Below are 24397 nucleotides of genomic sequence, written 5' to 3' on the forward strand. Positions count from 1 at the left end.
CAAAGGCGCAATTATGGTCGCTCGTATGACCTCACATAAGCCAATAAAATAATGTCGACATACATGCGCTTATAGTTTGGTAATAAGATCGTAGGAAACACGATCTTGTGCACTTAAGTATTGGGAATTAAATATTACGATAAGACTGATCAAACGGCCTGAACACTCCCAGTGCTGATGGACTCTCCTACTATGTAAGTAAAAGTAAAATCCAGAGATGTCAAAGAGAAGCCGCTTACAAAACCAGCTAACCTCACATAGTGAACCGCCTTAACTGGCGAATATAATTTGACGTTGCTTTTATTTCATCATATTAGATACGTTCATTGCTTTTGGAGTGTAAACAGCTAACAATAGATACTAGTTGGTGGTAAAATATTAACGGTATAAGAGCCCGAACTGTCAGCTCACAGCGGGCTAGATAACGATTGTCACACATCGCACTTTACTGGCGTTAACTTGCAGCAGACATACTATAGAGCGAGTAAGAAGCTAATAGCCTATATTAAAATTTGTGAATACTTTGAGCTATTTTATTTTTTTCATAAACATGAAAACAGATGACGCTGATATTGACATAATGATTTACGGAGACTAATGTTTCTTCTTATTTTCAATTGCCAAAAAAGTTAGAATGCTTTTGTCACTACTATATGTGGAATGTATTAATTTGCTTAACCTTGTTTAGGGAAAGCTTGTGATGACCATTCCTAGCTGCTGTATCTATAAAGCCTATACTAGAGCACAGATTGATATATTTGTTTATTTCTGCTCAAATGGACATTGTTCTATGTTCAAGCCAGTGATTGCTCTTTTGCAATCAAGGAAGATAGTCGTACATTTTGTTCTGGGAGTAGGAACTAGCTGTGGGCGGTGTTGTTCACACTTAGCTTGTTGCGTGCTGTAAACAGTGGTAGGCTAGTGTGACCGATAGGCCTATTGACTGTGTTTCAGTGCACATCAAAACCAGGAGGGGGGAATACCATTGGTGAAGTAAAGTTTAATGTAGTATGTTAATGAATCTATTTACTCCCGAAAAGTGAATCTGCCCAACTCTGTGCTCTTGTACACTTTTAGAAGATGACGAAATTTATTTGCTGCTTGATATTTGATTTTGAAGTTTAATTTCAAAAACAGTTTAGTTGTCACTCTGTTATCAAAGGCTATCATTCAAAACAACTGAGTCATGAAGGACACACATCCAAACCAGCATGTAAAATTCTGACTGGGTTGTGCCACAGTGGAAACCTTCTGCCACCACCCACACTTTATATACAGTTTCTGTAGTATTTTAATATTTATTGACAACTTTAACAGGATTGATATGACTGGTCTGTATGTTAATCGTCTTAAGAGTGAGTACAATTAAATATACATACAGCAGAGTTTCACTACCTAGAACTGAATATCTTTGAAATAAGCTGAAAGTAATATGATGAAATATAACAAAGGCTGTAGGAAAAATCCACTTTCCCCTTTATTTTGAAATATTTAAATACTTTTGAAACATTATTGATGAGCTTGGAATTTTCAGCATTAAAGAAAGACTTCAAGAAAATTCACCTCTATAAGTCCTCTGTATATTACCCTCTATAACCCAATCAGTCAATCTGGTTGCTCCTATGCAGAGTCAGTGAGTTTCAAATTTAAATATAAGACATCAATAATCAGGCTGACTTTGGAGTGGTGAGTGGGATGCAATCAGAGGGTACACAGGCGAAACAGGGATAATGCCATGTGGCTTGGAGCCGTACCTAGAAGCCTTCAACAGTCCACAACACACACATGTTTAGGAAAACCATTTGAAAGTTGATGTGATGCAAGGTAAATATTGAATGAAGAGATGTTAAGGATTCTGGATTCTGAACATGAATGTTGGGTACAACTTTATAAGTGGTACTGTCAGAATGAAGTGGCTAACTTTTTGTTCACATTTATGTGCACATATACACAATATGGACAAAAGTATACGGACGCTTGACCATTACAATGTAATGACATTGTATGCAAATACATATACTTTAATATGGAGTTTGTCCCCCTTTTGCAGCTATAACAGCTTCCACTCTTCTTGGAAGGCTTTCCACAAGATTTTGGAGTGTTTCTGTGGGAATTTGTGCCCATTCATTCTGTAGAGCATTTATGAGGTCAGGCACTGATGTTGGACGAGAAGGCCTGGCTCGCACTCTCGGTTCCAGTTCATCCCAAAGGTGCTCGATGGGGTTGAGGTCAGGGCTCTGTGCGGCCAGTCAAGTTCTTCCACACCGAACTCATCAAACCATGTCTTTATAGTCCTTGCTTTGTGCACTGGGGCACAGTCATGTTGGAATAGAAAAGGGCCTTCCCCAGACTGTTGCCACAAAGTTGGAAGCATAGCATTGTCCAAAATGTCTTGGTATGCTGAAGCATTAAGATTGCCCTTCACTGGAGATAAGGGGCCTAGTCCAAACCCTGAAAAACAGGTGTGGCCAAACACGGGCGCCTGCAGCTGTACGGCTGTACGCACAGTGCGTACCATGAGATTTCCGTTTTGTGAGCGCTCCACGACAGACAGAGATGTGTAGCTATGTGTATATTTGTCATGCCAATAAAGCTCTTTGGAATTGAAATTTGAAATTGAAAATTGAGGGAGAGTGGTGTGTCAGAGACATTAAAAAGGAGAAGACAGACCACTCCTTGAAATATTAATGGTATTGCCCGTAACGCTCCGAGTGGCGGTTGCATTAACGGAAGTCCCGCTTTTACAGCAAACGGCCAATCGCTTTGTTGGTAAAGGCGTAACCCAGGAAAAGGCAGGCATATCATATTCTTAAGGCGAGAAATGAACGCTCACAGCCCACTCTACTGTCACAATTATAGCTACGAAGCACACAAACGGGGCAAATCTATACAACGAGTAATATTAGGTACCAAGCTAACGTCCTATATAATGTATCTGATGGAGATCGGCACATTATTGCGCCAGCTTTTCCGCCAAATATAAAAAATATGTAATATATATTATATGTAAAAGACGACACAATTGTGTCTGACAGAATTAAATTATAGACCATTTTTGGATTGCACGTAATAGCGTGAGCATTTAGTAGCATTTGGAATTTATTGTGCTTTTTTCAATTTCTATTGAAGTAGAAATTAGCTTACTAGGTGTATCTAGGTAGATTCTAGGTGTATCAACTAGCTAGCTAGCTTGCAAGCTAAAGCTATCTTGCGGCACACTGAAAAAGTTGCCTAGCTATAAAACAAACAGCAAACTGTGATGTTAACGTAAGATAATGACCATATTCCTTGGATTTCGGTTTTGATTCTTTGATATGTGAAAGTGTTTATGAGAAGAGTTATGTGAGAGAAATTTGGTCTTCTTTGATAGATGTTTATAGGTACATTAAGCCACGTTAAGCTTGTTTCTTATGGCAGAAAAGCCTTAATGTTCCTTATTGCAACAGTAGGCCTACACATTGCTGATCACCATCCCAGTGTAGGTTGTAGCTCAAGTGATGTCCTAACAGATTATGAAAATTTGCGTTAAGATATTCCCAATAGGCCAACTGTAGGCCAGCCGCAAGCAGGGTCTTTATAATTGGTTCCTATGGGGAAAACTTCAGTGTTTATATTAAACCCATGGGGTCGTCGTATTGGTTCTCGAACGTGGTCATGATCAGAAACGTTAGAGAAGTGTAGTCCTGATACGTCGCTGTTTTGGTCCATAATGCTATGTTAAGCTTTTTCCTTATAATGGGGGTCAATGGAGAAGAAACGGATTAACGCAAGATAGTTACCCCTTTCATTGGGTTTCAGTTTTGCTTTTTTGATAGGAGATAGTGTTTATGACATGTGAGATGTCAGACAAATTTGGTGATCATTGATCGCCGTTTTGGAACATTAAGCCACGTTAAGCTTTTTCCTTATTGTGGGCGTTAATGGAGAGGAAAACGCTTAACGTGAGATAACGACCATACTCCTAGGATTTCGGCTTAGATTTTTTGACAGGAGGAAGTGTTTCTGACAAGAGATGTCCGAGAGAAATTTGGTGATCTTTAATCGCAGTTTGGAACATTCAGCCATGTTAAGCGTTTTAGAATGCCCGGAAATATTTTAGGCTATGTGATCAAAGGTCTGTGAGGAAGTGCTCAAACAATTCGATGTGACCGGGAGTAGGAGAGTAAACTTCAAATAGGTAGGCCAGATTTAATTATTGATTAATCAGTGGCGTTTCTCCCTCTCAGCTCCCTCTCGATGTGTGTGTGCGTGCGTACCCTAAAATGAAATCCTGCAGACGCCCCTGTGGCCAAATACTTTTTTCCATATAGTGTATGTCTGTGCTATAAAATGATTTTGGCTTTTCTGTCTAAAAATGAGCACTAAATGTGTAATTTCTATCCAGATCTTCCTTTTCAGGCACTTCATAGACAAATACTCAGGTTCAAAGTGAAATGGTAATCTTACAGTCATTGTTTTTATACTCCACATCTTAAGTGGAGGGAATTACAGTACGATCATTGTATTAATTCTTCTCCGATCCCATGTATCTTATCACTTAATGGTGAAAGAGAGGTGCAAATAAAGCACAGAAACTAAACACTTCCTCTCTGATGGCATGCAATTCAAGGAAATTGAGTTGTTTTACACTTCAGTCTGCAGATAGGGTTTTTCCAGTGAGAGCTTAAAATGACATTTTGTATGAATGACTATGCTACGTTCATGAACGCTCATTGTACACTCATGGTCTCATTTTTCATTTCTCATTTCTCTATCTCATCATCATCGTGGCAGGACCTATAAAATGTGGGATTCAATCTTGCCAATTAACATATTTCCAGTTTTATATCAGAAAACCTAGGCCATAATTGAATTAAGTTAAATTGATCAAATAAATCAAATTAAGTTCTGACATGTCCTGCAGATGTTTGTTTCTTTTAAATAATTTAATATTAGATTTACAATGCAACCAAAATAGTTAAAATACCACAAAATCACATACAATTTAAATTATAGATTGGGATCAGTTCAACTTATACATGTTTTTCAGTGATCCTGTTTTGCAGTAATGTTGCCTGTTTTTCTGTGTAAAACATGCGAGAAAAAACACAGCTGTAAAGACAGGCATATTTAAACAGTTTCAAATAAATTTTGGAAGTCAACATTAAAATTGATCTCATATGGGAAACCATGCATATTTTTAAGTTGCACAGTATCCTAATATGAATATTGATGTAACTAGCTAGGCCACGTGAAAGTGGTCTTTGCCATCCCTTTGTCATTTGTGCATGCATTCTGTTCAACTACAGAATCAGTAGACTGCATCGCACAAGTGCTATGTAACCCATTTCATATCCACTCTGCTATGCAAAACAAATACAGAACATTCAGTGGGTGAGAAAGTGAGATTTTATTGCCCAGGGGTGACACCAAAAAGCTAGTTATCTTAAAACATTTAAATGTTTTAAAGACAACTGAAACAGATGGCTAGCGCATAAATGTGCAACACTTAAAAGTGAGTTAAATTTAGGGAGATGAAACTCTCAGAATTAAGTGCAAGCTACACTTCTCTTCATTCTGATTTTTACACTGCTTTTCCATATCAGCTCTCAGATCTTGACTCCAGGAAAGCTGATGGAAACATAACCAGTGATTCAGCATAATTTACCTCGATACGCTAGTAATGCTAGCAAAAGAATATTGCTAGCTGGTGGTGGTTCACACAACTCAGCTCACTTGAGATGTTTTGAAAAGCCTCAAAATCAGAGGTACACATGAGCCAAAGTCTGACTTTGTTCTAAAAAGGTGCACATTATTAAGTGCTTTGAGTTTAGTGGACAAGCAGACACTTTTGCTGCAGATATGACAAGCTTGCTAAAGAGTTTAGCTGAAGATATCTTTTATTTTGCAACATTACCCTTCTGACTTGATTGTCTATTCCCTGTTTCTACGGCTAGCAGTGTTATTAGTTATATCAGTTAGTTTAAAACTATATACCTAAAGGACAGGTTAAAACTGAAACCAGTGTTGATTGATAGGTGGTCGTTTAAGGCAATTACACATTAAAAGGGTTGCAATATTACAGGAGATGATATTAACAGGGTTCTTCTGTAGCCCAAATAAATTGCTCTTACGGCAATGGCACAACTGAGTCTGAAAAAGGCAAGAAAATTTGGCTCCCAAAAGGGGACAAAAGTTGACACAATTCCTAATCAATTCAGCCATTGATGCAAATTAAAACTTGAAGGTATATTTTTTTGCCTTTGAGGGCTGCCCAACCTCATGGCATGTTATGAAATGCTTTTGTTTTATTCTCTTAGACACTGGTCTCCAAGATGTGGGCTCGAAGCACACGGTTGATGCAGCACCTTGCTCAGGCCTGGTCCATGGTTGTGATGCTCTACACATCCGGTCACAGGAAAGGCTGGAGACACATCCTCCTCCACTGCTTTGTGTGTTTCACCGTCAGCCTTGCCTTCAATGCCCTTCTTTTCGTCTGCCTCTACTGTGCTCTGAAGTATGACCTGGTGGTGTCAGGCAGCATTGCAGGGGTCTGCGTGGTGGTTGCAACAGCTGCATTGTTTTTCTCCAAACGCGTTCGCTGCTTCTCGATTCTATTTCTGATCGCGTGTGGCATGAAGCAAGGAAGGACCCTGCTCATAACTGCTGGAACTGGCCTGGTGGTCTTCTGGAACTTTCAAAACACATTGAGAAACCTTACAGATTTGGCCAGAAGCATGCTGTGTAACTTAGAGAAAAAGAGGATCTCCATCGAGCTCACACCACTCAGTAATTATGTTAAAATGCTGAAATGGGTTGGGGACCTACTGAAAAGATTTACAGACTTTGGGGTGGTCAGATTCACCTCAGATTTTCATATTAGTCCGAAGGCTGAATCAAAGAACTTAGAGGAGAAACTTGAACAAGCAAAGAGGTCACTCAACAAAACGGCTGAACACATGCTGGCTGTGATGAACACTGTGTCATCTGTGAGTGAGAAGGTGTTCCCTGCGCTGGGTTTTCTTCTCCTCATAGTCTTCACGGTGCTGTACCTGAAAAGCTACTACTACAATAGAAAATATGAGAACACATTCATCACCAGCAGGTTTATTCAATACGATGAGAAGCAGAAGGCTGAGGGGAAGCCTTACGTCCTCCCCTTGACGAAAAAGGAAGCCAAGCGCTACACCACCATTCCTTCACCTCGCCTGACAGTCAGGGAAGGGGAAGCCATGATAAAGTTCTACATTCCAGTTCTCACCCATTTGCTTGCCTGGGTTTTCTTTATTGGTGTGGATGCCCTTCTCTATTGGCTTATTATGATCGTCAAAAGGCATCTACAGGAGATAGAGCCATTCCATGTTCCTATGAAAATGAGTGTGAAAGTAAGTGTTGCATTGCATGCCTCTTGAACTTGTGACAAAGGCCATTATTCTATATAATCACAATGCACAATGCAATATAACCCACAATGCAAAGTTGATTAGGCAGCTGTGTGGTATAGTGGTAAGCCACCAGGCCTGTTACCCAAAGGTTGCTGATCTGAGTCTCCATTAGAGCACTGCTGTTGTATCCTTGTTCAAAGTACTTAATTCAAATGTCCTCAGTACGTACAGTTTCGTACAATATTACAATCAAGTACAATTTAGAAGGTGAAGCTCTTGGAGATAAATGCAAAGTGCATCTGTGGTCTTTGAGTGTTGTCTTTCTCTGTCCTTGCACCTGATTGTTACTCCCCAGCCTCTCAAGTCAATAATATGGATTTTGTGTTGTAAAACAACTAATAGTGGCATTGTTGTAAATGTTGTAAGCATGGAATTCCATAAAGTAGAGACTGTCTATTGTCTTTGTGTTGTTCTTGGCTAGCCAGCAAGCTAACAGGTTATTGTGTTTTCTATTATGTTACTGGAAGATGGTCTGATTGGCATAATTTACTCCAATTTATACCAATTCACTGGCTAGCTTTTGATCCAGTTAACTTTAGCTAACCCTAGGACCTTTGGCATGTCCACGAATCCCTAAACCAATAAATAAAGAGGTCATCAACAAAATTTCTCATGATATGAAATATATGCAATATTACATCCAGCTATTCTCTATCTGGCCCCTGGTTCTGTTGTATGATTATATGTCAGTTCTTGGATTGTTCTCGTCAGATTTTTTTTTTACAGCATAGTAATACTCATACAAAGCTATAAATTAAGCGTGCAGAAAAAAACAGATAAATCAGGGTTGCAGCATCTCTGTATATGCAGGTGACAGCCTGCATATTCAGTATAGTCGATAAGCTATAATAAGTCATTAAGCTGATGCCTATCTATCTATGTTCTGTCTATCTACAGTTGTACAATAAGGGTTTTACCTCCTCTAAAGTATCGTATTCAAGTCTGATCCTGAATGAGTGATGTTTTTGAACTTCTGAATGTGTATCACAGACACAAGATCAACTTAATTGTGGAATGGTTAGTCATAGGCTCACTTTGAGCATTGAATTTAATCAGGTTCTTCCTTTTGTCTGCAACATGACTGTGGTCATCAATGAGATGCATAAAAAAAGTTCCCAAGAAATCAGAGAAGGGATTTCTTCAAATCATTACTCAAACTCATACTCATTGTGGTTAAATCAAAAAGCGGCTGAAGTGATCCAACCTGCAATACTGTTTTACACTGTTAGCTCACACGCTGTATGTTCTTGCATTTGTTGCAGACAGACAAATCCTTCATTGGCATCTCTCTTGAAGAGATGAAGAAAGAGCAAGACTTCTCCTTCTCTGTCAACCTGTTTGAGAAAGAGTGCCTTCCTGAACCCCAACTGCTGCTACATGAGTCTCTTGTACCGCTGTCCATCATCCTTCTCTTCCTGGTTGTCCTGGGCCTCCTGTCTGCCAAACTCCTGCAGCTGAGGCTGCTCATCTCTGCGCAGTTCTACGGCGATAACGCAGACGAGAGGGTAGCATACCTGCACGCCAAGATCCTCCGGAAGAGGGCGAAGACAAAGCAAAAGGACAGGAGAGATGTTCTGAAAGCACTTGTGAGAAAGGTTTGTGTTCTTTGAATATAAACAATGGGAATATGTTATTACATGAGAGCAAGTTATCCATATTTGATCACTGGGTAATTATCACATTGACTGACATGATCCGCATCTTGTGTTGTTACTAATGTATACTACATGTTTGTTGTTTATAGAATTTCATATTCATCTCAATGCTTCAAGCCCTAACCGTTGGCCCAACTCTTATTTCTACATTTTAAACCAAAACGATTTATTTAATACACTGGTAAAGTGCTTTCTTCAATTCTGCTTGTGACGGAGTGCCGTCACTACGGTTGAGTATGCGCTCTGACTGCCATACGAACGAGCCTGGCTCTTTGGCGTTGCGGTCAAAGTTGCATGTTTGGTACCCTGTAGACCCGGGTTCAAGGTTGGGTGGGGTGACTGCTCTCGCCCTTCGCTACACTGCTGTTTGAGACTTATCCCTGGATTTAACATTTCTCCTTTACTGTCACTTAGAGATAAAGACTTACAGATAAATACTTGCTGTTACACTGTACATTCCTGTCATGGGCTAACTAATTTCATATGATGTGAGGAAATATAGTTCATTGAAAAGAAAAACAGCAGTTATGTTTATTAGCTATTGCAAGTATAACATAATGCGTTTACACATAAAGATATGTAAATTGTACCAAGTGAAAAGTTGTACCATAACCGAAATGGTTCAATATTTTTGACAGAGAACTGGTTTGTCTTCCATTTGGAACATGTCATAAATTCTGTAGTTATAATCTGAAAGAAGCCAAAGCCACTAGCAGTGAAAATGAGATCAGACTTCAATAGCGTGTTTAGTGCTCATACAGAACTTAAACGCTTAAATGCTTATTCAGCTTCAGCCTCAGTTATCACTGAGGTAGGCCTAGTTGTCAACTTAATGCCAAAGGCAACCGATATTTCTCTGTATTTCCTAAATGAATGTTATGCTTTTAAGGGCCTTGAAACACAGAGTTAGTTACATGACACATAAAAAGAAATGGAATTATTAAGAGTTCCAGGAAATGTGTCAAATTTACTGAGTCATTGCAGAAGTCAATATAGAGGAAGTTCAACATATAACCATATATGCATAAAATATTTTCTGTGATACTAAATACTGATACTGTCGGTCAGCAGTTCGTAGAAATGTCAATCAGATGGACTCAGCTACTAAAATGCATGTAGTCCTAATTTGCATTAAAGTGATACATACAGTAGAAAGTACAATCAAAATGACCATGGTATTGCTGTTAAAATTTAACACCTGGTTTATTTTACTTTCAGCATGTGAATATTGTTATGCTGTGAGAGATTACAAATTATTATTATTTGGCACATCTATGTATGACACTTCTGCTACAGATTGTCCATCCTGATGTACCATGATCAATGATTGGTTGAAAAACGAATGACTGATTGGTTGTCAAGATAACCCTACAAAAGTGATTGCTGTTTGCAATGTCAAAAGGACAGAACAAGTTATCTTAAATAATCCTTTCTTTCTTTTTTCAGCCCAGCTTCTGGTTTCCAGTGTTTTTCCGCAACAGAAAGGACGATAAGATTGAACTAACCTGACTCTTCATTTGGGGAAAAATTCAACACAGAGATGTTTAATAATTTGAAATGCTATTCTAATTCATGTGGAAATGCATGTAAATTAAATGGTAGTGTTTACTGTGAAATGAAAAGCTTGGCATTTTAACAGTGTTTGACATGTTATGGAAATCTACTGTTTGAGGAAAATGGCATTCATACTATAGTGCAACAAATTTGTAGTACTGTAGGAACTATTAATTTTCAGAATTGTGTCCATCTCCTCCCACTTTACTTAAAGAATGCTTACTTTATTGTCTGTTGTTCTTTAGAGGGGCTTTTATGGTGATGTTACAACAGAGATTCAATCAGATATATAGAAAGGACGTTTTTGTGGATCTTCAATAATCTAACAACATTAGAATGCAGTAGGAGTTTCCTCAGGTTTTCGTTGCACATGTTGTGGCACAGGGCATTATGGTAGACTGTATTTATACTGAGTTACACCAGTGTCTGCTTTGCATGCACTGTGGCCTCACTGTCTGACTTCCTCAAACACAAACATGTAGCAATCTCGCAGACAACACTCTAAATCAGGCAGCCTCTGTGGCAACTAGAAAAAAGAAGCAAACAGAAGCTCAAGACTTGCTAATTTTAGGTGATGTGGATTTCTTATTATTGCATATTTATGCCTGCACATATGGAAAAAGCAGATGCAGTTTAACATGATGAATCCAAATAACTGATAATGTAACAAATACGTGAGGCACCTAAATAATGAAAGCAAAAGAATAATACAAAGCCACTCACGTCATGTGGTCACTGTAGAGAAGAACATGTTGATGGTGTTTAGTGGGTTTAACCACACATCATATGCCCTGCATCATGCTTGCTGTTCGCCAGACTTCTTGGTTTCAGCTGATTGAACTTTTGGCTTTTCTAGGCACCCTTCCTCTTCAAACTGCAAAGAAAAAAACTCAGAACGACAGAAATTTGCCTCATCACAAGGTGTTGCGTCACGCTCGTTGTTCTGGTTTCTTATTTTCAGTTGTTTTACTCTCATAATAGAAATAGGTTTATCATTTTTATTAATATTTATATTTTGCATTTGCAGTTTTTTATACCAACAACTGATCACAGGAGTGTTTTCTTCAAGTTGGAAACAACAGTATAACATTGCCTAAATACAATTCATAACTGCTAAACCCTAAACTGTTCACTACTGTTAGCATTTTGCTAAAAAAGAACAAATGCCATTTATGTTTGCTAAACCTTATCACTGCAGTAAACTTTTATAAATTATTATGTTAAGAAACAGAGAAGAAACGCATGCATGGCTTAAGTTCTTTTATCTTCTGTAGGGTAGATTAAGGCCCAGATTCAATATTCAGACCCAAATCACAATGCCTTTTGAGTAATGAATTTTGACACAGTATTTCATTTCTTTAACGACTCAGGAAGGAACTTAAGGCAGATTTCACTGTACTGGTGAATGTTATATTGCATTGATACACTTATGGTTCACCTCACCAGTTCCAAGGTCAAATGACTCGGAAAATTACTAGTGAAGAAGGGAGGAGAAATGACAGATGTGAAAAATCAAACAAAACTGATGTTTAAGTTGACCAACCTATACACATAGATTCAGTTACAGGAAGAAAATGTGTGTGTGTGTGTGTGTGTGTGTGTGTGTGTGTGGGTGGGTGGGGGGGGGTGGGGGGGGGGGGGGGGGGATACGCAACACACATGGTCTTCATTTCACAAGTGAGTCACATATTTCTTTTTTTAAATCAGAAAGCAGAGCTTTTGCTCTGGTCTGAACAGATGAGTCACCACCATGCCATCACTGATCACATTTTTTGTTCAAAGTCACTGTTAACATATGTTGAATTACTTTTTTTGGTTACTGATTTTAAAGTGTGAGTGTGAGTATTTAATGTATTTAATTGTTTTTTTTTCAATTGGGAAAACTCTTGATTTCATGCATCATTGCAGGTTTTTTTAAAAAAATAATCTACACATTTATTTTCCTCTATGAAACAAACCCTGTCATAAATGATAAGCATGTTTTAGTTTCATGTTGCTGGTAAAGGAAATCTGATTAAGAGACTAAACAGGGGTGGATATATAGTTAGACCTCTTAGTAACTTTTCTCAGAGAATTCATTGTGAAGAGGAAGAGCACCATAAATTGATAAGTATGAAAAGTTTATTTTTGGTATCATTGCTTTTTCATTGCATTAGCTTAACATTGGAATTTGTAAGTTTTATGGAACAAAACAATTGACACAATTAATTTTACTATGACTAATGTAGTTGTATGGTTACTTGTAAGGAAAATGTCATATTGAGAAAAATGAACCAGAAGTGCTTAACTGCAAAAAGGTGATATGTGATTACAGACACAGTGCACTTACAATATAAGCTAACATTTAAAATAGTTCAAAATAGTTTTTATTTTAAAAATTATTTATTAATTTCAGTTTGAGCTTTTTTTTTCTTTGTTTTTTTTTTAAGAATTTAAAAATGACCACCAGGGAATTCTTTGTTTGGCACTGTCTGGGCAGCAAATATGATAGTTCTTTCCATTCTTCTTAACATGCTGTATATATAATATACTGTGCATTTATGAATGTAATTGAATGTTGCATTTTTCAGTGGAAAAGTAATTCTTGTTTGTGCTACTACAAATGTATTGCTCTTAAATTCGATAAAGGCAACAAAAGGAATTTTATGAATGGTCTGAATGCTAATCAGCAGTGGAACAGTCTTAGATATTTAGCAGCAGCTTGAATCTTGCCATGGGCACATACAGACAGAAACCAAGTGTGAGATTGAAACAACTGCTCAGAACCATACTTTAGAACAAAGACTGGTTTTGATAAACAAAAAGGGGAAGCCTAAACAAAAACTTCACATGAAAAGCCCCTCACTTCAACCCGGATCCACGTAGTCATTTGAACTGACATCACTCAGAGACATTCTCTCTCTCGTTAGTCACAGTGGTGAATGAAGATTTTGCTGTTCGTTGGAGGGGAGTCAGTTCTGTAAAAATCTGTAGGGTGTCTAAGGACCCAGTAACCTACGAAAATTTTATTTGTATTGATTCCAAATAATTGAAAAGAGAAAAAAATTGCCACTGACATAAGTACTTATTTCAACAGTTAAGGTTTATTTGTCTGAGCACCTGAAGCAGCAGTCTCACAGAAAAACTGCCCTCCTTTGTGAAAACAAAGGACAAAGGTAGGATTTGGGCATGATTATAATTGCACTGCACTCATGAGGCAGAAAAATGCATTACTAGCCACAGAAATTTCCAGGATTGAGACTTGAGCAACATAACTGTGTTGCTAGTTACAGTAGCTAAAAGATGCATTCACTGCACATTTTTGTGCGCAACACTACATTTGCTGCTGCCAATAATGGTCTGACGTGAAGTTCTGGACTCCAGTAACATAAAAAATGAAGTGGGTGTACAACTTCATCGTTTCCTTGTTAAGATACTGTGGGCAGTGGATGAGGGCTAGCAGGGGTAACATTATTATTATTGTACTGACTTATGCACTGTTAGTAGTAGGCAGGTTTTTGAAATTGAACATTGCAGCCTCTAAGTTGCATTTTCATTTTGCATTACTGTCACTTGTGACACAAATGTGGTCTGACATTTTTTGTGTATGCACTATCATCCATATGGCCTTATATCAACTTGCGCACTGATGCTTTATAAGGTACTTGGCATAGGTGTGTCCACAGAATTAATACAGATGATATAGAAAGGAAGCTCACTATTAAATGATTAGCAACAGAAAATGACAGTTGACAGTGAAATCATGGATTTCTGTGTATTCACCAATGCCTCATAATCGGCACAGTTTGTTTTAGCAATCACAATTACTATTTACTTGCTAAGTAGTTAGCTGTTAGAGGTTAAGTTATGTTTTAAATATTTGTCTTTAAACACATAACTTTCTTCTTTTATTATGGAATGTTAGTTTGGTGTTAGTCTCTGAAATGAACAATGTTTTGAAACATAGAAAAGCATGAAGCAATTTCTCAAAGCCTTAATGCGGAGGTACAGTAAGCACAAAATGCATTGCTTTAGTTTGAACAAAGGCCTTAACTGACCCTCTGAAAGATATCAGCTATTATATGTACATTTCTCATATTATTTCCATCCTTGTACCTGGGACAGCAAGGTATATCTGTTGTCGTTGACTATTGGAGCGGCCTTCACTTGTATAAGACTACCGACTTTTTTTGTCTCATTCCATCAGACGTTTCCCATGATGCCACTCAAAGCTGGGCGGTTCACACAGCACCTGGTTCAGTCCTGGGCTGTGTTTGTGATGCTCTATACGTCTGGTCGCAGGATGGGCTGGAGACACCACCTCCTTCACTTTGTCGCCTGTTTCACTGTTAGCCTTGCCTACAGTACTCTCCTCTTCCTCTGCCTCCGTTACTCTCTGAGGTACGACGCAGTGCTATCAGGCGCCGTTGCGGGCGCGTGCACCATAGTTGTGACAGCTGCACAATTCTTCTCCAAACGTGTCCGCTGTGCGGGGATCCTCTTCCTGATCGCCTGCGGCATGCAGCAAGGGAGGAACCTGCTCATTAGTGCTGGGACCGCTCTGGTTGTCTTCGGGAACATTCGGAATGCGTTCAACAACCTTAAAGGTCTAGCCGCAAGCATGATATGCAACCTTGAGAAGAACAGCATCTCCATCAACCGCATTGCATTAAAAAAATATCTTGACCTTTTACATTGGGTTGATAAAGAAATCAGCAGGGTTTCTGACCTTGGCATGGTCAAGTTCAGCCCAGAATTTAATGTTAGCCATAAAATAGAATCAGCAGAAGCAGAGGAGAAACTTGAACAAGCAAAGAGGTCACTCAACAAAACGGCTGAACACATGCTGGCTGTGATGAACACTGTGTCATCTGTGAGTGAGAAGGTGTTCCCTGCGCTGGGTTTTCTTCTCCTCATAGTCTTCACGGTGCTGTACCTGAGAAGCTACTACTACAACAGAAAATATGAGAACGCGTTCATCACCAGCAGGTTTATTCAATACGATGAGAAGCAGAAGGCTGAGGGGAAGCCTTACATCCTCCCCCTGACGAAAAAGGAAGCCAAACGCTACATCACCATTCCTTCACCTCGCTTGAGAATCAAGGAAGTGAGAGCCATGATAAAGTTCTACGTTCCAGTTCTCACCCATTGTCTAACTTGGGTTTTGTTCATTGGCATTGATGCCCTTCTCTACTGGCTTATTATGATCACCAAAAAGCACCTAGAGGAGACAGACCCATTTCCGGTTACTTTGATAATGAATGTGGAAGTAAGTCTACTTATAGGAAATATATTGCATATGGTGTCTACAATATTTTTATATCTTTATATTTTTTATATATATCTTAAGACAACCATTGTAGCAAGAATCGCTAAGATTTACAATTAAATATCAGACAGCACAAATATTTCTAAAATATATGTCTATAAATTAAACAATAAAATGTGTGGTATCAACTATCAGGAATAAAATGTAGGCCTAAAATCCCCTAGTCTTGATTCGTTAGCTCCTTACCAGCTTTAGCTCCTACTGTTCCACTAAGCTATCATTCAAGCATTCAAAATGGTCATGAGCATGGTAGTGTCACTCTAACCCAAAGTGTACAGCAAAAATTAAACTTCAAATGAATGAATGAAATATATTTTCTTGAAACTAAAATTATAAAAATAAGTTACTGATATGTGCAAAGCATATATTCTCTACAAGACTATAAAAAGGCTAGGTCTGCTGTTAATGGATATCTGCTGAATTAGGTCCACATCAAAGTCTAAAATGGCTTAAAGTATCACCGTATGTGATATCTTCTCTATTAATACCATCAACTGTAGTTGAGAAAGTACAGGTGTGATCACATTTCCAGTTTGTCTCTTCAGAGGGTACGTTGAAAAAACATGGGGTGAAGTTACAGTGAAGAATTTGTTGGGTTGATTTTGATATCAATAAATTTAGTGGCAGACATATTTTGTGAGTATTTGTACTGATGTAGAAAATAAGTATTTTGTGCAGGTAACATTTTGTCATCATCTTGTTTGCTGAAAGCATTGCTTTGTGGAGATATTTATATAAAAAGACTAAGAGACAATCAACCTATGATTGAGGTGGTCAGGTGTGCAGATTGAAACTCATACCACTGACTGTGACAACACCTTCCCAATCCCTCACATGCCTGTTTCCACAGCAGCAGGATCAAATAGTGGGCATTGCTATTGGCGATGGTGTGAAGAAGAGCAACGACTTCAGCTTCATCCTGACCCTCTTCAAGGAGGAGTGCCTTCCTGAGCCCCATTTGCTGCTCTCTGAAACGCTTGTCCTCCTCTCTGTGATCCTCGCCATCCTGGTCGTCCTGGGCCTGCTGTCTCCCAAACTGCTGCAGCTAAAGCTGCTTGTCTCCGCACAGTTCTATGGCGACAATGAGGATGAGAGGGTGGAGTACCTGCACGCCAAGATCCTCCGGAAGAGAGAGAAGTCAAAGCTCGGGGCTCTGAAAACTGAGTTGATGTCATTCGGGTTTATGGTAGGTCCTGTCTTACTGCATGTTTGTATTTAAATTTGTAATGGTAGCATCTTATTCAGGATATGCTCTTGTTAGGTGTTCACCTGTTATTAATGAACGACTACGCTATGTGTTACATTATGAAGTATGCTTCTTGATGCATCATCATTACTAGTGTGGTCAGTAGTGTGGTGTGGTGGTAAGGAGCAGGGCTCGTAACCAAAAGGTTGCCAGTAGGAGACCTTGGCGGGCACTGCTGTTGTACCCTTGAGCAAGGTACAACAATTGCCACAGTAAATATCCAGCTGCATAAATGAATAAAATTGTAGGTGGCTTTGGATAAGATCCTCTGCTAAATAACAATACTACAAGTCTATGTTCCCTCCTGACGACTATGCTCTGCTACTGAATGCTGTCTGGTGGGCCTGTCACATTGTAGTACAAAATCACTATCCAGAACTTTCTCCGCCATTGTCCCCTGATGGTGGAATGAACTTCCACAATTCTTCCATTTTGCCAAGTCCCTCTCTGTCTTCAAGAAACATCTGAAGACACAACTCTTCTGCTCTCACCTGAGCACCTGAAACACTACCACCTAAAGGAATTTCTCATGTCTCAAAACTGTTTCCCTTTTGAAAAAGAAGAAAATGTAATCTAATGGTTTAATGCACTCGTAATTTCTTCGAGCCAGCTTGTACCTTGTCTGGCCAACCACTGAAACCTGGTCATGCAGTGCTTCTAATATTGTTGACTCCTTGTGGTTTTTTGCTTGTGTTGTACTCCGCCTCACTTGTAAGTCGCTTTGGATAAAAGGATCTGCCAAGTAAAGGAATGTAAATTTAAATGATATAATGTAATGGTCATCTCTTACTGATCATTATAAAAGGCTTACAATTCATGATTCTCTTTGTACAGAAGAGCTTCTGGTGTCCATTATTCTTCCGGAATCGAATGGAGGGTGATATCGAAATGAGGTGATCATCAGAAGGAGGAGACTCTCTAGGAAGGCAACAGATCATGTTATATCATTACAGATCATGTGATCATGATTGTGACAAAATGCCTTTGAATATGATTTAATGTGCATGAAAAGTAGATGCTAGGTACAAATGTTGTAATTAAAAATAGATATTATGCTATGGTAACATTAACATCTCTTGTATTGTTATAATTGCTCCTTTATGCAAGAATCTTAAATTCTTGCTATTCAGCACATGTTTTTGAAGTGTCCCGGTAATGCCATGGTATTTGTAATCACCACTAGGGACCCGAATTGATTGAGCGATTCAGTGATTTGACATGTCACTCAGAAGCTTCTGCACAGCACTATTCACAAAAATGTAATGAGCTGAAATAATTTCAGTAAAAAATAATGTGTACTTTTATTACACAATCAATAAGAAATATTATACACTGCAATGCATGGCAATGTAAACATACTGCTCCATTTTGCATTCTGACAGTTTAGTCACCTAATCTCTTTGCAGAGATTAACAGCATATTTATGAAGGAAATGCAAGACATGCATGAAAAATTTAAAGGCAATCATGCTGTTCATAAGATAAAATAATTTTCATATCTCACAGATATGAACCATGACCATCATCATTTTCACCTAAAACAAGCAATTAACTTTATTAACAACTCAGATGTCATGTATTGACTATGGCGTCAAAATCATTCTAGGTCATGATTACAAATGTAAGAATATAGACTGTGCAAGCTTCTGCTGTAAATTGTGTTTTCACTCTGTGTGTTTCTGTTTTCATCGTCCATCTTAATTTATATATATGGTACTAGGTTAGTAATTTAATTTATCTATAAAACATGGGAACTGCAGTAAAAACTGAATTGTGAAGACATTTCAGTGTAATAAACAGCAGTTAACACAAAGCCACTTCCTCACATCTTGTCCCCCAGTGCAAACTCCCTTCCCTCAGCTAAAAATGTTTGGCAATCTTTGAGTTGGCTTTTTCCGGGTAGCCTACTGCCATCACCTGTCTCAAGTCCAAACACCTAAAAAAAAAGAGCAAAGGTGCTGATACAAATAAAACTTCAGGGCATGTTCTTCCTCTGCTCACTTTCACTTAAGAAGTGAAATGGAGCAAAAAAGGGTAGATAACATGAAAGTAACTGTGATGAAATTTGAAATTAAATTCCATCATGACTGTTCTATTTATTTATCTTTGAAAAGATAACAGCCACCATAATCTACATATATCCAGACATGGGCACCATTTACATTTGGCATGGACCTAAGGCACTACAGCATTATTTAAGTCCATTGAAAAGACTTAACCAGTGGATTACAGTGGATTTAGCCTTACCACTATATATATATATATATATATATATATATATATATATATACTGATATGCACTATATACTGTATGATGCAGGTGGAGACTACTTTCTTACTGTGTGCATACTTGAAGTATACTTGTAATGCTCATAACAAACTCTGCATTCTCTCTGATGACCTCACTCACATGTCCAAATAGCACTGAATCAGTGTGAACAATTCAACCAATAATTCCTAATTTTCACCCATTTTGCTCCCACATTGGACTGAAATGAATGAGGAAATGGGGTATTGTAAGTGAATTGAAATGCTAACCGAGTACATGACATTTCCCTCACATGTACAAGAAATATGCAACTCTTTTGCTTCGCTGGTCACCCTTGTCCTCACCATGACGACGGGATTCCCAATTTGCATATTTTTATTTTTGAAACAATATGCAAATGAATCCCTTCTTGCAGCAGGGGTGGGTGTTGTTTCTAAGACTTATCTCCTCGCACCAGTGCAGCCAGTGTGCTATCAGCCTTCTCAAATACTAATGCATTTCTTATCAGAGTCTGACACAATAATAAGAACGTTGATGATAATTTAAACTTGCTTTTATACCCCTAGGCTTCAACACTTGATATTTGGTTTTTTATTAGGAGATCAAGGTTTCTGTGTTTGTAAATAACAGTATGCATCTTGCATTTTATAGAGCAATTGCATAGGTTAAACACATTCTTTTTATAGATTTTTTTTTTTTTTTTTGCATAACCAATATAACATCTATTTGGGATGAGACTGACTATTCAATCACTATAGTAACCACCATGTCATTTGTAGTAGAATATTTGATCACTTGGATCAGTGTTTAAATGCTTGTTAATAAATACACAAGAATCTAGATTTATTCTCCTGTCAGTAGTATGACCCCCTCACCCCCCCTCATATAATAATACCAATTTACCTGCCTGAGAGGGTTGCTGAATGCAGATTTGTGTGCACTCTGGCAGCCACACACAAATACTGGGGCTCATGAAGTGCTCTGGGTTCTCTCATTTCAATATTTGATCTCAGGAGCCACAGAACCTCCAAATATCAAATGAATCAAAATGCATATCCCTACCATCTGGTTTGTGTTATCTGGTATGTAAATTTAAATGACAGTGATGATGTTTAATAAATTGTGTTGGTGATGAGTGTGAACATGTGATCACAAATTCATTTGTTTGCAATGGTGTGATGGACTTGCCCATTAAGCCAGGAGGACAAAGTGTCAGCCAAAATAGCAGACTTGTGAGTGTAGCAGTATTACAATTTTTCATTTTTAACTTATTACAGCAATAAAAACAACAAATTGCACAGTTGAGCAAGGGTATAAATAAATGGTTTATTACTTTTCATTTAGAGTATGTATTGTTATATATTACACACACACACACACATGCATACGTGCTCACACACATACACACACACACACATGTATACGTGCTCACACACACACACACACACACGCACACACACACACACACAGACACACACACACTCCTGATGATACACTAAAACCCAAATAAGCAAAAGTGACATTAAATCTACTCTGTAATAAAGCATAGTCATCACTTGGGAAAAGTTAAGAGGTAGAAAATGTACTGCTAACGTTTCCATTTTATATCTCACTTCCCAATCATGCACATACATCTGCAGAACATTTTCTCTCAAAATATTGCCATGCACGCATATTGAAAGTTGGATAAGCATTGCTTTGCTGCATGAGGCAGTTCTCTTAATAAGGATACATAGACCTCTAAACCTATCTATTCTTATTTAAATGTCTATTTTAAAAAGCCAAGCACATCTGAGCTGCTGTCATTTTTCAAAATAATTATGCCAGGGATAATTCCTAGTCAGATCTCATCCTGGCAATACACACCATATTTTGTCGCACTTCAGAATGTCAAATTTACCAAATATTCACTGCTTCTAGTTTTGTCTTTGACATGTCATAATATTTAAAGGATTCTGGAGAAGAGCCATGTGTGTTTCTTTCATTTAAATTGGTTTTTGTGGATATCATAGTGAACTAGGAGATCACAAAGACCAGAGATTACATAAACATTCTGACAATGCAAAAGAGTGTGAGAATATGGAAATCAAATTATAAGGATGTTAACATTAGTCAATGTAATTGCTTCCCAGTTTGCATAATGGAATACTGACTGGCCAGAATAAAGGAAGAAAATGCCATTTAAGGCCCAGCAAGGGACAAAGGAAATGGCTTTTACATGGCAAAACCTGCTGGGTGATTTTCGTGCAATCCCACGATTATTTCTTTGATCGCAATACACCTGCATACACGGATTCATCTCACGGCCCTGCCTGTGATCTAACAAAAACTTCAAAGGATTCAGTTAATTGTTATTTTTTTTTAACTCCCAGTTCCACCTGACGCCGAACAGCAAATGAGAGATGTCACAGTCAGCAGTCGCATGTGGACGGGAGGGGGGCTGACTCAGTCTCTGACGCTGACCCCTGGAAACCTTGATTAACTTGCATTAAGCCTGAAATGGCTCTGGGGTTGAAAATCCCACTCCAGCAAACCCATTAAATAAGAATCAGGTTGGTTGTGCGCTGTGGTGTTTGTCAGCAACACTGAGGAGAGCAAGCCTGAAGTAACCTGGTGGAATGTGGCTAAATGCTAAGAATGTATAAAATATGATTCCACAAAAATAAAGGATGAAAGCAGACTGCACTATAATACACATGCAGGTTTGAAAAAAAAATTATAAAATACAGGTTTGGGGAAAAAAATACAACTATTTTAATGCATTGGTCTTTTAAGGCAAAGATATTTATTAATACATTACTTGTAATTTTTAATACATTAATTTTTATATATTGTGCTTTCAAAGCAGAGACGCCTTGATCAATGTTTTGTTTCTCTCCATCTCTGAGAGACTAGGAAAGGAAAGCATATGGAAGTACAGTATTTTTTCATATGAGGATACTTTAGAAAAGTCTTAACCACAGTTATGACAATGATTAATTTATGATTTTCAACAAACATACAAATGATGCTGTCAGCATCAAAAAAGTCAAAGTCATGGTCTAAAAGGTCTTAAGAAAGTAAAAGTTCTGGTATTTGCAGCATGGTGACAATCATAATCATATCACTGTAAATTACAAGCAACAGTTATAAAATATACTTTATTGAAAGGCACAGTGTGTCATCAGATTCTGTTTGACACATTCAGAAAGCAATGCTGGATTTCCCACCAGGGGGCGCTAGCACTCGTTTAGATGAGTGGGGTGGACTGGAGACACCATCATCATCTCCTGAAATGTCACACAAGATAGTCACCCTCCCATGGCGGTAAACAATAGAGCTAGTACCATTAGGGCTGGGCGGTATATTGACTTTTTAAGGTATATCGATATATTTTCAAACGAGATATAGGATGAGACAATACCATTTATATCATTATAGTTTGATGTTGCGTTACATAGCCTGTTTCTTCCGTAAAGCAGTGCCAATGTTTGCATCTCTCCTCTCTCACACTCTCTGCGCAACCCCGCCCCCACTCTCCCTCTGCGTCTGCACGCAAACCCGGTGTCGATTTGTCCTACCTTATCGAATAATCGAAATGTCCTACCATAGTGTAGATTGATAGTCATATCTATGGATCTTTGCTACCCTATCAGGAAGCACTACCGCATGTCCTGCATGTTTTAGACCTCTCCCTGTTCCAACATAGCCGATTAAAATGATCAACTCATTATGAACTCCTGAAGCTGCTTAATAACAAACTGATCATTTAAATCAGCTGTGTTGGGGCAGGGAGAGATCTAAAACATGCAGGACAAGGGGTCCTCCAGCAGAGGTTTGGGAAACGCTGCCTTATCAGAAAATGGTTCTAAGCTAATTACATTATTGTTTTCATTAATTCATCCAACAGCAATTTCGAAAATGCTGTCAAGTAAATTTTAATAATAGGCATAGCCTACTTACAGTTATATGATGGACAAATTGTATGTGTTTCGACAGTCTAGTTTACATGCTGATATGTAAATTTGTAGTCTAATTTGTCCATCAACACACTCTAATCAATACCAACGTAAAACTTTAAGTAGCATATTTTGATATTCAAAACTTTATCAGAAAAGACTACCAGGATATAAGTATAGAATGTTCTGATAGTCTGAATTACCTTATCAGAAAGTGCAACCAACATAAACCTACAGGTATCTTATTTCGATAATCTGAAATACTTTATCAGAAAATGCTACCAGCATAAACCTATTCTTATTTAATATAGCCTATTTATTTTATATATATATATATATATATATATATATATATATATATATATTCATACATGTTGCTATATTGTGTAGCTGTATATTTTCAAACAGAGTAGGCATGTTGTTATATTTCTTCTGTTTACATTTTTATTGTTATTTGCACAGCTGTGCTTTGTTAAGCAGGAGAGGAAAACCTGTAATTGTACTCTATTTTAATCAGTCTGTTATTGTTGTTAAAAACAACTGAAGAAGCATTCTCAGAGATAGGCCTATTTTTATTTAATATAGACTATTTATTTTATATAAATTTTAATTTACATGTCTTGCAGCTGTATATTTTCAAACAGGGAAGGAAACCCTGTCTTTGCATTTTATTTTGATCACAGTCTGTTTTAATAAAAGTGCTTGTGACACCTCACATATGGTTTTGACTTACAACTGAACATTTAGCCCACTTCGTAGAAAATACGAGAGATATATATTGTGTATCGCCATTCAGCCTAAAAATACCAAGATGTGATTTTGGTCCATATCGCCCAGCCCTAAGGACCACGACAGATTTGTGTCACTAGCTAACAGGCAAACTGTTTTATACCTATGTTTGGATAAAAAGAATGTTCAACAGATAAGCACATGTTCAAACATTTAAGCACAAAGCACACTGAGGATTACATACAGTACATGCAAAACATTCAACAGTGCTTTGT

The 24397-nt window shown here is 38.0% G+C and overlaps 3 protein-coding genes across 3 annotated transcripts in view; 2 read left to right on the forward strand and 1 right to left on the reverse strand.

Moving 5' to 3' along the window:
* On the forward strand, positions 1–10588 carry LOC118785061 (dendritic cell-specific transmembrane protein-like). The gene is made up of 4 exons (XM_036539588.1): positions 1–194; positions 6300–7364; positions 8687–9019; positions 10526–10588. Exons 2-4 carry the CDS (start codon positions 6315–6317, stop codon positions 10586–10588), a joined length of 1446 nt encoding a protein of 481 aa, XP_036395481.1. The 5' UTR covers positions 1–194; positions 6300–6314.
* Positions 10589–14831: 4243 nt separating this feature from the next.
* On the forward strand, positions 14832–19948 carry LOC118785062 (dendritic cell-specific transmembrane protein-like). Its single transcript, XM_036539590.1, has 3 exons — positions 14832–15719; positions 16792–17127; positions 19913–19948. Exons 1-3 carry the CDS (start codon positions 14832–14834, stop codon positions 19946–19948), a joined length of 1260 nt encoding a protein of 419 aa, XP_036395483.1.
* A 2586-nt stretch (positions 19949–22534) lies between these two features.
* Positions 22535–24397, reverse strand: part of dpys (dihydropyrimidinase) — a 33066-nt gene continuing 31203 nt past the window's right edge. Inside the window, exon 11 of the mRNA XM_036538931.1 lies at positions 22535–22724. Coding sequence (XP_036394824.1) covers positions 22639–22724 — 86 coding nt within the window. The 3' untranslated portion in view covers positions 22535–22638. The remainder of the gene's footprint in view (positions 22725–24397) is intronic.

The sequence above is a fragment of the Megalops cyprinoides genome, chromosome 10 (genome assembly GCF_013368585.1).
Source record: "Megalops cyprinoides isolate fMegCyp1 chromosome 10, fMegCyp1.pri, whole genome shotgun sequence".
NCBI lineage: Eukaryota > Metazoa > Chordata > Actinopteri > Elopiformes > Megalopidae > Megalops > Megalops cyprinoides.